The 14,746-nt window shown below is 47.2% G+C and overlaps 1 protein-coding gene across 2 annotated transcripts in view; it reads left to right on the top strand.

Moving 5' to 3' along the window:
* Positions 1–12,462: 12,462 nt before the first annotated feature.
* The window catches only part of ARHGAP20 (Rho GTPase activating protein 20), a 64,442-nt gene continuing 62,158 nt past the window's right edge, over positions 12,463–14,746 (top strand). The window contains exon 1 of one of the 2 annotated variants that reach the window (XM_065049187.1): positions 12,463–12,684. In XM_065049187.1, coding sequence (XP_064905259.1) covers positions 12,586–12,684 — 99 coding nt within the window. In that variant the 5' untranslated portion in view covers positions 12,463–12,585. Of the gene's footprint in view, positions 12,685–12,872; positions 13,067–14,746 lie in introns of those variants that run through there. The other variant, XM_065049180.1, reaches the window with a different exon arrangement.

Genomic DNA, 14,746 nt, shown 5'->3' with positions numbered 1-14,746 from the left:
TAATCAAAATTGGCCTGGAAATGAACACTGTCACAGGGACTGAAAACTAGCTGGAGAGCTACAAACAAAGTGCTATGAAGGATAACAAAACATCTAGTAGAGAAGCCTCATGAGGGACCTGCGAGACCAGCCTTTGATTAAGTCTTACAGAAAAACTGGGTCTAACAGCCAAGACCGGGAGCAGCCAACCTGCAGACTAGGGCAATATGCTGACCAGAACAATGCATCTGGCCTACAGCCTCCTCTCTGGTGCCAGCTGTCCCCAGAGTCCCGCAGGCACAGGCAGGACATGAGCACCACTGAGAATAAATGACTAACGCTAGCGGCTATTCAGAAGGATGAACAAACAATAAATTAGAATGAAACAAGGAAAAATATTGTTTTTTAATGCCTGGGAAAACATTCCTTGCTGTAGGTAACAGCAGAAAGCGAAGAGGAGGAAGTGATTATGTGAAAAGAAAACTTTAACTTTGGAATCAAGCAAAAGCAAAGTTCTCAGAGGTTTTTGGCTACCACCATCCCTGTTGTGCCTCATGCAGGGCAGCTAAGACACCAGTGACTTTATATCAGCCACAATTACTATGCTGAGCTGCACTTCAGTTTTCATTTTATATTTATCACCATCCTGTGAAACTTTCTAGAGTATTGTGACAATATGAGCTTTTACTCCAATAACCCTTCAGTACCACTCAGAAATGAACATTACTATGTTACTGGTCATCATGAAAATGTGCATTGCAGGTGATACAATGCTACAGTCTGGGATCTGTACATTTATAATGCCTTATGAAGGCAGCTGAGTGGCTTTTGAGCCAAGAAAGCTTCTGGTTGGGATCATTCTCACTTGACAACAGCAACAACTAGCAGATAATATGATACCTGCTCCACACTGATCAATATATAGACCAGAAAGAAAATCAGTTTTATAATGGAAATCCTTCCTTGATGTCATTGAGGTATTAAATTAGCCATAGAATACTATTATTCCCTAACATGGTATTTATTTTGCTGCCACACTTCATTGTCTTCAAAGCCCTGAGTAAAAGAAGTAGCTTTCAGTAATCAGCCCACTCTGATTGCTAGCCTTTTGCTGCAACTCTCTGGAGGAGTAAATCATTGTTATCCCCATTGCTATGCACATAATTCATTAGCCAACGCTCATATGCCAATTACACATCAATTCATGTATGCCAATTAAGCAATAAAGCAATCAGAGCCACAGGCTGGCAAGTCAAGCTCACCTTCCTTCCCTCAATCTCTAAGACACGGAGGTTAAAGAAATATCTTTTTGAGCTGGGCAGGAGATGAAAACAGAGAGGAAGATACTCGCCCCCTCGCTGATCACAGTTTTGTGGCAACTTCTCCAAAACCCAGGGTGGCCAACCCAGACTAGAGGGGATGGACACAAGGGGAGATGGGGACAGAGCATGCTGGTATCGTGGGGTGGTCAGGGGTGGCTGGGGGAGTGAGACACCACCAGCAGATCTCTTTTCAGGAGGTTTGAAAGGAGGGAGAGATGGGCAAAAGCTGCAATACTCCAGCATATCTTGGTTATTCAGCAGGTTATTGAGTCTACAAATGACCTTGATCTGTTGGACAGTGTGAGAAACTGGGGTTTAAGAGATGGACTTTCACCTCACACCTTGGAGAGTTGACATTAACCCTCCAGGTCAGGACTTATGAGCTGCAGGAGCAGCTCCTCTGTCCTGCAAACCACCACATCACCTAGGAAGCACCCACCAGCCTTCCCCACAAAGTCTTGCAAGGCTGCAGCACAGCTTTGCATCTGCATTCTGGCCTCTTCCCACTCACCCAGCACTGGAAAGGGGTTTTAAATGAAAAGCACCTTTCCTGTGAGGTGAGCAGCCCTTCACGCGGCTGGGGAGGTCTGAAGGGCCTGGCAGCTGATGGAAGCAGCACGGCTGCTGTGCTTTGGGACCCATGTGGTGGAGCAGCCAGAGCTCTGGAATTTGCAGTGTAAACTATACATGAGATGTGATGGGGATTTTTTATTATCCTGCCAATAGAAATTTTTGAACTAAAGAGAACAGGGAAGCTCTTGCACTGATGTAACTCAGAGGGTTTCCACTGATAACACTGGAGATACACAACCACACATCAACCTCCTTTCTGGCGCTGGTTCCTGCTCAAACATGGTGTTACCCCAGAGTCCTCATTAACAGCAGATTTTAAACCCCTGTTAAAGAAACGTGATTTATGAGCATCTTGCATGTGAATGCAGAGGTGGAGGTTTCCTGGACTATTTTTAATGGGTTTGCATTTAGATGGAGGAGAAGGCAAGGTGAGCGAGGAAAGGCCTGGGCTGCTGATGACTTCATGTGTGAAATAAACTTTGTCTGGCAGCTTTTTACTTTTCCTCATCGATCCAGTGAGGTAAATGCAAAATTATGGCATCCAAATAACATTGCAAAGCATTAAATAAAACACAAGGCCAGAATATGTTGTAAAATAAGTGGATAATGTGACATCAGTGTCAGCTCGACCTTTTGAAACCAGCAGAAACGTTCTGAAGACATAAAAATATGTGCCATTATGTCATACTGCAAAGCATTAAAAAATCCTGCAAAACCTAGACTGTACATTTATATGTATTTTAATTTAATTTCATTGAAATGGATTTTTTGCTGCCTTGGTTACCAAAATTGGCCTGGTAAGCATATGACTTGGCCAAAACCCATAATTCACTCGTTTTTCTTGACAGGCCTCTCAGGATCAACAGTTTCCATTGACCCGTAAGTTTTAGAGGCAACAGCAAACCTCTTCAGTGCAGAAGTAATCTGTGAACCTTGAATGGCAGCGGAATCAATATGATAGTCCTGTGATTACCACGTCAGGTATCTCTTAAATAAATGCACAGTGCTCTTCCTGGCAGTAATTTTAACCTGGTTTTTAATTTAATTTTATTTCATTTTGGTTTTTTGTGGTCAAGTACACATCCCCACAGCCAACTATGATTTGACAACTACAAATCCATAAGATGTAAAGCTGGTAGGCTTGCATGCTGTCCTGAAAAGACACCACGGCATCTAATAGTGATTATCTATACTACATTTTATTTCTCCTCAGGCCTGCCATTAGCTTATATCCCATTTAGATTAAACTAACTGTAAGGTGTTCTTGTGTTCAAGTTGTGTGCAAAGTATTGTAATGTGTGGTAATGCTATAGTGCTGATGCTATACTTTATGGTGACCATCTCTCTAACCCCACACCTGAGTGAGAGGCCTCCAGAGAGAAAGCTCCCCTGAGAACCGGGTTGTCTAAGCACAATATTTAAAAGCATCTGGCAGGGAAAAAAGAAAAGTCATGCTCCTTTAAGAAAAAAGCATGGCTTTCATTTGAACGTGCCTCACATTAATTAGTTGGTGGTTTTTTTTTTTCCACACCCTACCCTTGTAACAGTTATAATTAATGCATGCATACTATTTATGTCGCTATTTTTGGGTTGAGGGAAGATCCAGTTGTTCCTTTGCCAAGCTGATGCTGCTCACTGTGGGGAGCAGGCAAAGCCGCACGGGGGTGTCCCATCCTCCCCATCCAGGTCACCGACCCACTGTGTGCCACAACGGTCTCCGTGACAGCCGTTCAGCAAAGCCCATGCTGCTGCTGAAGGTTCTCTGGGCTATGCCTGTGATGTCCTTGGCGTCTCCTTGTCCCTTCTTGCTGCACATGGATTTCTTGACTTGGCAGCACCACGCTGCCAGCTCCGCACCTCCTCTGCCCCCGCAATCTCCTTCCCACCCCTTCTCTCACTTCAGGTCCTCTCCTGCTGCTTCATTGCCCAATATGCTGAGCATTCATGTCAATGAGCATTTTCACTCTTCCAGCATCCTGAAGGATTTTTTTTTCCAAAATAGGTTAGCCTTTTTTTTTTTTTTTTAGATTACTTTTTCCCTGATTTGTGATCTAAAAAAAATTATTTTTTAACAAAGTTAACAAAACAGTTTTTGTTTTGAATGGTCTGGGAGTCATTATGCCAACAATCCCTTTTTTTTTTCTTAAGCTTGAATCCTAAAATAATTCAAGCCTACCATTACCCTACAGCTTAGATTTCCATCCAAATGTATGCACTTCAGTAGCGACCACCTTTCTGTTAATTTAAAAGCAATAACCATTTAGGTTTGCTTGCTAACCAGGGCCTATATCCTGCTGATTCAGGAGAAATGCTGGGTCACAGCTTTCATACTGAGAAAAAAGTGACAGGAATATCTGCTGGAATCTTATCTAAACTTACTCTATCACTTAAGGAAATGTAAAACTAATACATTCTTCCTTGCTAAATGGCTTTCTGCATCATGGGGAATAACAAACGTTTTTGTAAACTATTACGGATGGAACATCAACCTCCCCATACTCCTCCCCACGGTTACACCTTCGGTTAATAAAAAAGCAGAGAAACATTTGTTTTGGAGGTGGGGTGTGAAAGGAAGAGAAACATGTGCACATCATCCTTACAAACAAAATGTATTCCGCTTTGGAAATGATGATTTAGAATGAAAATGTAACAAATGGAAAGAATTCAGAGAACAAGACTGATTGGAGGACCAGGAATCATCAGCTGCGAGGAAAAGCTGAAGGATTTGGTATTGTTTAGTCTGTAAAAGAGGACTTGGAGGACACAGAGTCCAAATATGTAGAAGGTAACTCTCAGGAGGAAAGAATAAACTCTTTTCATATCCCCTCGGCTTAAGATAAGTTGTCATAACCTTAACTGAGGAGGAGGCGGTTTCAGGCACCAGGGAAAATAGTTCCCAGTTGTGGGGACAATGCAGGGACAGGCTCACAGGAGGCCGCACATCCCCATCGCCCCTCTTTTCTATTAAGAAGTTACCCAGGAAGCCTTTAGGAGAGACACAGCTAATGCTGCTTGATGACAACATTAGATGACCTTCTGAGGTCCTTCCTAGACCTGCTTCTTACAATCATTGTGTAGGAGTAAGGAACAGCTCGGATACACCGCAAACCCATCATCAGAGGGGATGATGGAAGTAGCACTTGGGAGGTGTAGGGGTAACAGTGGGAGACTGGCAGGAACCACGGGCGCTCCTCCGACCAGCTCTCGCTGCTTGCCCCTTTCCAGCAATTAAACCTTGTTGCAAAGAGCCAAACTCCATTTGCAGGTCAACAGTCCTGATTTGCTCGCATCCAGGAATTTCAGCCCTTGTATAACAGACCATTTAATCTGTAAACCCACTAGCCATGCATTCAGAGACTGAGACAGGCAGGAGAGCCAAGTCCATGCTTGATGGAGTACAGCGAAGTTTGGGCTCCCACCTGGGCTTACAGAAGCTGAAGATATGTACATTAAGTTATATTGAGTAATTCAACACTGCGTGCAAGAAAAACAGAGCCGTTTTTGCTTGGAGCCCCAGTCAGCAGGAGGATGTCTAGCTCATTTTTTATTAATCTGAGTCAGTTCTGAAAGCATCCCACTCTTGCAGTGAAAAAATTTGCAGCGTGTTATGAAAGGACAACTAAAAATCTTGCCCATAATTTTTCTTAATGTCTGTCATTCACAGCTTGACAGTCCCACAAGTTGTTAGGAAAAGAGAGTTCTCTTGGTAAATGGAAAATAGTAAATCCGAGGGGGGATCAGAAGTGCAATACAATCCATCAGTGTGTTAAAAACACAAACTGACAAAAAATATGGCCCTCTGGGTTCTTACACACACTTGCAGTAAAAACTGTCTAGGTTGTGAATTAGAGAAAGTGATGCCTGATACAAAGCCAGAACGAGGATGATAATGTGATAACTTTTATGGATGAGTGCATGTTACACTTGAAAGGGTCCCCTGTTCATGGGAGTTTCCTTCATTTTTCCTAAAGAGCCAATGTCAACAGCCCACTTTCCACTTGCAATAAATTTAAGTCCCATCAGCCATAAAACATAGATACCCTATTCTTAATGCAACCCCAATAACTTCCCATTCTAGTTAACTATAAATGTTCCTGTCATGAACGTATAAATTCTCACTGGGCACATATATGCCAACCTGACTCATGTTACCTAATTTATCACTCTGTGCCTCAGCCCACTGAAACGGGAACATGGCTGTCTATGTGGCCAGTGCTTTGTGGAGCTCCAGGGAGTCTGTCAGCAACACCTGGCTACAACACAAAAAATAGTACAGGTTATTTATGATCTGTATGCTGATAACCATGCTTCTCAATCGTATTTTTGAGGCAAACATCTGAAAACGCACTCTCATCAAATTTTAGGTGATAAGATGTCTTTTCTCAAGAATATATTGATGAATAGAAACCAACCCCTGTGCTGAGCATCACTGTGAGTGCTGTGGACTGTGGGTTTTCCAGGATTCAAGTCAGTGTGATGGGTACATTGAGATCCAAGAAAGTTCAAGGTTGTACTAAAGAGATGTGTGCCCTGCACATACCTGAACACTTAGGTGGTGTTTCCTGAAGTCCACCTCTCTTCTCCTAATGGCACCTGCATTTTGCACTCGGGATTTCATTGCAGACTCAGTTCTGTGTGTTTCTGTCACTACCCACCTAGCTGAGAGCAAAGTTAAACAGCTCCAGCTGCAAGTGCTCAGATTTATTTCAGAAATGTTGCTCACAAAGGGAAGAGATTAGGCCTTATCTTAAATGAAATGCCATCCTTTCATGTCTAATACTTAGCTCCTATGCGAGGTCTCTCCTGGATGAATATCCAGTTACTGACTTTTAGCTTTGCCTTGCAAATTGCAATTGAAAGGTTAAACTCGGGATAATGACTGTAAGAAAATCTTCAGTGCTGAGAAACCAAAAATAAACAATCTTATGAGCATATTAATGTGAGCAAAGGAAATAATGCCTAAAACTTGGAAGTAAGATAAAGGAAAAACAGGGAAAATGTGAATGGTAGGAAAATCCAAATGTCACTCGCCTATGGACGGTGTTGCTATCAGTCCATATGCATGTTGAGGTGCTTACACCAGCTGTATTTGCTCACAAGAATCATATTGGTTTAACTACACTGATTATAAAATCAAGCTTAATTAAATCAGAGCAATGTTTGCATGCAGGAAGCATGCAACCCTTCAAAGGCAAACTTCCCTTTGATGCGCTGGACTGGATTTCACACGGCATATGTAATAAGGCTGAAAGGGATATTAAGAATCGGTAGGTTTCTTGGTAGTTTTCTCTGTACAGCTGGGTCATGACAGTCTTTCTTCACATCTGGGCAGCAGGTAAGAGCAGGGGTCTCCACAGAGCATTGTGGGAATGGAAATACCTGCACATAGCAGCAATATCATGTGGGGCACCCAACACCCTGACTCGCCAGCACTTGCACTGTGCCCATTTCCACACCAGCGTTCTCAGCTGGAATGCCCATTCAATGTGCACACTTGTCCCTGCTGCTGGAAAAATGCTACGTGCTGCAGACTCAGACTCCACATTCGCGTGGGGCCACCTTGTAGTTTTGGGGCAGAAAGAGCAGGTAGCTCCTTGTTTATTTGACAAGCTTTGGCAGAACTACCCAAGTGAGGTGTTTCTCAGCATTGATGGGGTCTTCGAGGCAGGGATGCCAGCACAAAAGACCCTGCAAACTTCAGAGCATGGGAAACGACAGAACAGGGTATTTTTTGTCCACGTGATGCTATCTGCACAAAACCTTAATAACTGCTGTGGCTTGAATCCCCGGACGTTCAAGAATCCCACTTAGCAATTACTCACATAGTATTTAACAATTTTATTATCAAGCTGCTATAAAAAGATAATGCAGAGCTCAGTATCTGGACTTTCTTCTGTGCAGACCCTCCAGGACCACAGAGCACGGAGGATGCTCTCAGCTTACCACAACCTTTTTGGCACGGAGTAGCAGCAAATACTGTGAAGATGAGCAATGAGGGAGTTACACTGTAGGTAAATACCTGCTGCTAAAGCTCCTGTGCTGAATTCCAGGGAAGAAAAACCAGGAGGCCTTCTAGTCAGCATTCCCAAGGGATGCTCTAATTTACACTATGAAACAGCTAGATAACTGCAAGTTGAGGGTGATATGGAGCTGCTAAGTCAACCATCCTGTTCTCCAACTTTTCCTTTCAACACAGCTTTTCTCCATCTGAGTAGCTCCGATCTGCCCAGGATATGCCCCTATTTCTAGGTGCTTACGACGTGTGAGCAGCATGAGATTCCAGATATTGGGATAAACCAGGAAGTCATTCCACCAGATCTCATTGAAATACAACTGCCTCTGGAGCTTCCACTTCGGACCTAGTGCATGGCTTTAATTGCATGAGGCACTTGTGAGATTCATAAAATTAGTGTTCAGGTAAATGTACCCTTTGGGGGCAGATTTGGTGGAATCACATCTATTCATTGCAAATTAAGCACAGCTCACTCGTTTTTAGCCTCACATAGTTCCTTGGATATCATGATTTTCTTGGAAGGGAATGTCTGCTAGTGCTAACGTGTTTGGAAAGCTCATAAAAACTGGAGGTAGCCGCAGCCTGTGTATCCAGCATTTGCTAACAGTGCACTGTGGGTTTCCCTAATGTGGCAGATTTACAGGAGTCATATTTCCATCTGGATGGGTTTGCCCATGAATAATTCTCCTGTGTCTTGTGCACAAACGTGATTTTCCTCTAACAGCCGTATATTTCTTTGTCCCAATTCCCTCTCTGTCTCCCCAGTATTTTTCTTCACACAACACTGTGGCCAAGGCAACAGAAAAAAAAAAAAAAAATCTATGAACATGCATGTTATTTTCTGAGTCTTGTATGTCTTTTTTTTAGGGCAGGGCTCAAGCAGGATTTTAGCTGGTGATGATGATAGTGCAGTTTGGTGGTTTGGAGTGGTTACACACCTCAGCTTTTCATTGTTCAGCCTGACACGGGTCAGAAATACCCAGGATGATGTCAAAACCCCAGCAGACACCCCATGGGCTGGCTCATGTCCGAGTGTGCGCTGCGGGGTGGCATGGACCAAGGTTGTCTGGGTGGCGGCTGCCCCATCCCCATGGCTGGCTCCACACCAGCCCATGGAGGAGTTTCTGCATCCAGTGTTTTTTCCATCAGGAATCTCCACACAGACAGGTAATGGTTGGGCAGAAGCAGCACTGGGGATGCTGCATAGGCTGTGACTGCATCCTGTCCCTAGCCTCCATCATGACACCAATCTTCAAGTGTCTCTCAAAATCCAAACTAAAATCAATGAACAAAGTCATGATCTGCCAGAAAGAAACTGGGGGTTAAGCTCTGAACAGTCCTTCAGGAAAACCTATTTTTCCTGTTTTCCGGTTTGGGCAGATCATAGCGGTGTTGTTTATTTTTACTCTTTGAGATTAATCATTGTAAGGCACAGGACCTGCTCACTGCCAGCACCATCCCAGAGGTGTTTTTCACAGGCAGGGTGCCCCAGGCTGCCTGTACATCACTGCTATACCCCCTGTGCTCCCTGTCTCCACTGTCCAGCCCCCACACTGTTCATGCCGCAGCAAGGGGAAGACTTGTAGAGTCCCGCTGCTGCCCAGTCCCTCCTGCCAGCTCACATCTCCAGCACTAACCTTCCCCTCCGCTTTTCTACCCTAAAGAAGGGTATGGGAAAGTTAGCACCAGGGAAGTACTGCAGCTAACAAAAACTTAATGGTTGTATGTTCACATATGCACACAAACATATTTGTGCTAACGCAGAGAAGAAAGCTTCTTCTCCAGTCTTGCCTACCAAATGGCAATATTTTAATCTATTTATCTCAGTGAGTAGGTGAAAGAGTCAGTATTCAATGAAGACTGTAGGAAATGTGCCCATGGTACTAGATAAAAGAACACCTCTAAGCATGTGCGAGCATTTTGGAAAGCTTATGTAATATTTCCTTTGCAAAATAAACATATACTTACAGCCCCATTTCCAAAATGTCACTAAGAATATCATCACTTGCAAATGTTTCTGGGAAGGAGGTTGCCAAATTGCTAAATACATTCCAGGCTTCAAATAGACATTTTGTACCTTTTCTTTCTATCCTGATAAATCCTTTCTTAGCCCTCTCACAGAAGCTCGGAGACCTGCCTGGTGATGGCATCCCACTGGGTTGGGTGTCATGCAGTAGTAATCAGAAACTTGCCTCCTGATTTTATAGATGTGGGCGCTGTGCCAGGGGAAGCCCATGACTGTTTTTTCTCTACTTGCCACTAACCCCACCAGGACCAGCACCATGATGGAAGGAGGGGAAACAGGGACACGACCAAGGGGACAGGAGCAGAGGGATGGGAGAACCTGCAAGAGCACCAGGACAAGGTCTGCATGGCATGTGGGGTGGTCGCTTGCCACCCAGCCTGGCACGTAGCTTGCGTCAAGACAAAGAGGTGCAAAAATTAGCTGACATCATGATTTTCAGAGACTCATGCTCCAAAAATTCAGGAGGTTTTTTAATATGCTGGGTTTGCCTTAGTGATGTATGGCCATCTGTCTGTAAATTAGTGCAGACACCAAGAATGCATCATTTCAAGGTTTTTACACTTCAGCTGAAAGACCATACAAATTCAGTGAAGAGGAAATGGTGCAACTCATGACACGTTAACATACATAATGCATATGAACTTCTGCCCTGACCATCCATTTTTCTTTCCCAAGGATATCAGGGGCAGCCTGGTGGGCTTTCTGAAACCAGACATACAGGCATGGTGTCATCCAAGAGCCATCTCCTGGTGGCCTAATGGTCACAGATGAAAAGTTAACAGCAGAAGAGGAAAAATTAACAGTTGGTTCCAGTAAAATTCAGTCCTTCTGCATGAGGAGGCAGAAGCACTCAGACTGCATCCCAGGCTTTAATATTTCATCTTTCCTTTACTTACACTTACATGACTCCACTGACTTGCAGAAATGAGGGTTCAAGGAGAAGGCAGGTGCCACATCAATCTCAACAAGGAGATCACTGAAGCACTATTGCATGGACACACTGGGCCATAATAACCTATCCAGGTGGCCACATAACATGGAACCAAACTCATAATTTACTGCAATTTCAGTCATATATGGCAAGGGCAGCTGCCACCAAGTTATGGAAGCAACACCATACATTTCCGCATCCAGGAGAACCAGCCTGGGTTCTCCAGATGAAAAGTCATCTTATAGAAGCTGGATCAATTCTCAATCCAGTTCATCACAGGGATGTAAAAACTCTTCTTCTGGCAGGAGAAAAGTGGTAGATAGAAAAAGCTGCACATGAGATGGCAGGATCTCTCTTTTTCTGCTTTTTTTGTGATCAACACCGAAGAAAACGCATGTGGAGCCTATGACAGCTGGGAAGGCTGGAGATAAAAATATCTCTCACAAAGTATAGAAAAGACAGGATTAGAAAGAACCTCCTGGGTGATCAGCAGTAGACCCTTGCTGTTGAAGACACGATACTTAATGAAGTTATACAATAATGTACAAACACGACAGCTGTACCAGACCACCACCATCCACGGAGCTGCGCCTTTTGCTCCTGGCTGGCAGGCTCCTCCACAACCTCCTCTCCTTACAACCGATACAATCAGTAAGTACGCTTCCTTCGCTTCTCCAGATGAGATTTATTTGTAGCCGTTTTACACCCATTTGTTCTTGAGCCAATGCCATCTGTTAGCTTAACTAGTGGGTCCTTCTCCTTACCATTCACAGCTTTCTGGAGCACAACGGCATCCCCTCAGCATCCCCTGCGCTGACCCAGTGGACTTGGAAAGCGTGCTACCATGGCTGCCTGTTCCTCGTACCTGACCCCACACACACCTGCACTCACTCGCTGCTGGTCCTCAAACGGGGACCACTCCTTGGGCGAGCCCCGGAGAGGACCACGTCTTGCACTGACCTGCCTTCTGCAGGGACCTGGGCGGGGAGGATAATTCTGGGGCAGCACAACACCCGCCCCAGCTCTGGGACTCTGCACCACCCACCTCGATCCAGGGACTCCTCAACAGTGACCCCAATCCTGGGACCTTGAAACACCCACCCCGGTCCTGGGATCTGCAGCAGTGACCCCAACCCTGGACTCTGGAACCCCCACTCCAGCTCTGGGACCTGCAGCAGTGACCCCAACCCTGCACTCTGGAACCCCCACCCCAGCTCTGGGACCTGCAGCAGTGACCCCAATCCTGCACTCTGGAACCCCCACCCCAGCTCTGGGACCTGCAGCAGTGACCCCAATCCTGTACTCTAGCACCCCCACCCCAGCTCTGCGACCTGCAGCAGTGACCCCAACCCTGCACTCCGGACCCCGCCCCCGGGCCCAGGACCCTCCCCTCTGCAGCGCGCGCAGGCGCAGGGGCAGGGCGCGCGCCCCCTCCCCGCACGAGCGCACTACCCTCCCACCGCCCCCCGACTCCGGCGGCAGCGCATGCGCGTCGCGCTTCTCCCCCACCTGCCTCCGCACTCGTCCCCACAGAGCGGGGCGCGAACCTACTGGGGGCGTGGCCTGGTGAGGGGCGTGTCTCATCGGGGCGTGTCCCAACTGGGCGTGTCCCAAATGGGGCGTGTCCCGCGGAGGGGGCGTGGCCTCGGGGGGCGTGGCGCGGCGCGGAGCGCCCTGTCCATGGTGCGGGCGGCGGCGGCGCGGGTGTCCCCGCGGCGGGAGGGCGGTGGCGCGGGGCTGCATGGACGCGATGTCCCCGCAACAGGAGCACCTCGGGCCGGGCCGCTCGTCCTCGGTGAGCGGCGAGACCAGAGGCTTCGCTGCCGCCGACAGCAAGAAGGTGAGGCCGCCCCCGGGAGACCCCGCGGGAACGCGCCCCCTGGTCCCCGCCCCGGTCGCGGAGGCCCCGCGGGCCACCGCAGGTCAGCGCGGCCCCACGGGGCACCCCGCGACCCACTCTCCCCGGGTTCTGAGCCGCCGCCGCCAGAGCAGCGGTCTGGGCGGCACGGCGCATCGGGACAGGGGTCGGGGGAGCTGCCGGGGGAGCTGGGGTTGCGGCGGGAAGGGCTTGCTGCACGGGAGCCCTGAGGAGCTGGGGGTGCGGCGGTGCCCGCTGGAGCTGAAGGGTCTTTGACGGGTAGATAACCCCGGGGAGCTGGCGGGGGTTCCTGCACGGATGTCCCGGGAGCACAGGGAGGCTGCTGCCTTGGTGCCCGGGGTAGGTAAGGAACGCTGCTGCATAGGTGACCTGGGCAGACAGGGAAGGGTTTGCTGAGTGGTGGTGGTCGGTGGAGCCGAGAGGCTTTGCTGTGTGGATTTCCTGGTGAGCTGGGGTGGTGTGTGCTACATGGATGTGCTGGGGAGACCTAAGGGGAGGCTTTGCTGGATGGATGTCTGGAGGTTTTGCTGGGTGGGTATCACAGAGGGCTGGGGGGAGGTTTGCAGAAAGGCTATCCAGGGGAGCCAAGCGGGATCTGCTGTATGTGTGTCTGGGGAGAGCAAGGGGAGGATTTGCTAGAGCTGAGGGGTTTTGCTGGCTGCTCTCGCACGTGCTTTGTGCGAGAGAAATGTAAGAGCAGCTTCCCAAAGAAGCGCCTTGTGCTGAGTGTATTACAACTGATAGCAGAAGAGCATCATCTCGTCTTCAAAACTGGTTGTAAAATCTGCTCGATATCTTGAATTGCTTTTCAGCATCTGACACGATCAAGTGCAAAATGCTCACTTCTGCATACAGCCAAGTACTTGTTTCTGCCTTATACTTGGCAGTAACAAGTGAACTGTAATAACCACATTCTTCCCACTGTGTAAAACAAGAACTCTTTTTTTTCTCCTTGCTTTAGCAAGTGCTCTAGTGGTTTTTTGCCTAAAGTAGAGCTGGTACCTTCTTGCCTTACCAATTTTGCCTCTCAGTGACATTTGAATCTGTGCACTGCCTTGTCTGTAGAGGTGCACAATACTACTGACTGCCAGTTAGGCTGGCAGGATTAGAATGATTGGCCAGGTTACAGTGTCCTTTACTAAATCTGTCCACCTGGTGACATGAATTAAGGATGCGTGGTAGTAGAGGCTGAGCTTGTGTCCACTCCTGCTGCTGAGCAGTGGCTGGGGCTTTGCTGGCCATGGCACAGTGTTGTGGAGGGGAGTCTTGGGCCCTCTCTTCCTGCCGAAGCGCCTCTTCTGGCTGGGGAACAATGCTTTTCATTTCCATGGGATGTGTCCATGTATGCCATGTCCCACCAAGGCAGGTAGCACTCCAGCCTCACCACAGCTCTGGAGACCTCTTCTCAGGGCAGCTGCTGCCAACAGTGAAATGGTTGCCTGGAAAGTGTTTGGCCAAGATGTGTTTCTGAAGAGGGAGCGTGATACACCTACACAAAGTGGTGGAGAACCTTCTGCTGCCTGGCTGGACAAAGTGATGAAGCAGATGCCCTCTCCAAGTACTGCGATCTAATTTGAGATGGCTAAATGCGCAGCTTTGATTTTCCTTCTATAATTTCTTTCATTTTTGCTGAAGACAGAGTACCGTGTACTTTCCAACCTGTCAGAGCCCTGACGCAAGGCACCTGTCTGAAATGAGAAAAGATGCATACGTACTGTGAAGATGAACATTTTTTCGTACAAGTTCTACTTCATGATTCCACATGCTGAGGACAAATATTAATGGTAGTACTTGTGTTACCTATTCCTGCTCCATAGACCCCACAGCTAAAGGAACTCAGACCTTGTTTTTGCCAGCGCTGACAAGGGAACGGGAATATTACTTTTTATGGATCTTGGCAGGCCTTTTGGAATTCCTCAATGTGGAGGCACATGTGATGGGGGTACAGATGGAGATCCTCCTGTAGAGAAGCAGCTTGAGACCCTGGCTGTGCCATGCAGCATGTGGCAGCTTTGCACGCCCT

The sequence above is a fragment of the Columba livia genome, chromosome 1, assembly GCF_036013475.1.
Source record: "Columba livia isolate bColLiv1 breed racing homer chromosome 1, bColLiv1.pat.W.v2, whole genome shotgun sequence".
In the NCBI taxonomy this organism is placed as follows: domain Eukaryota; kingdom Metazoa; phylum Chordata; class Aves; order Columbiformes; family Columbidae; genus Columba; species Columba livia.
This window is presented reverse-complemented; position numbering and strand designations above follow the sequence as displayed.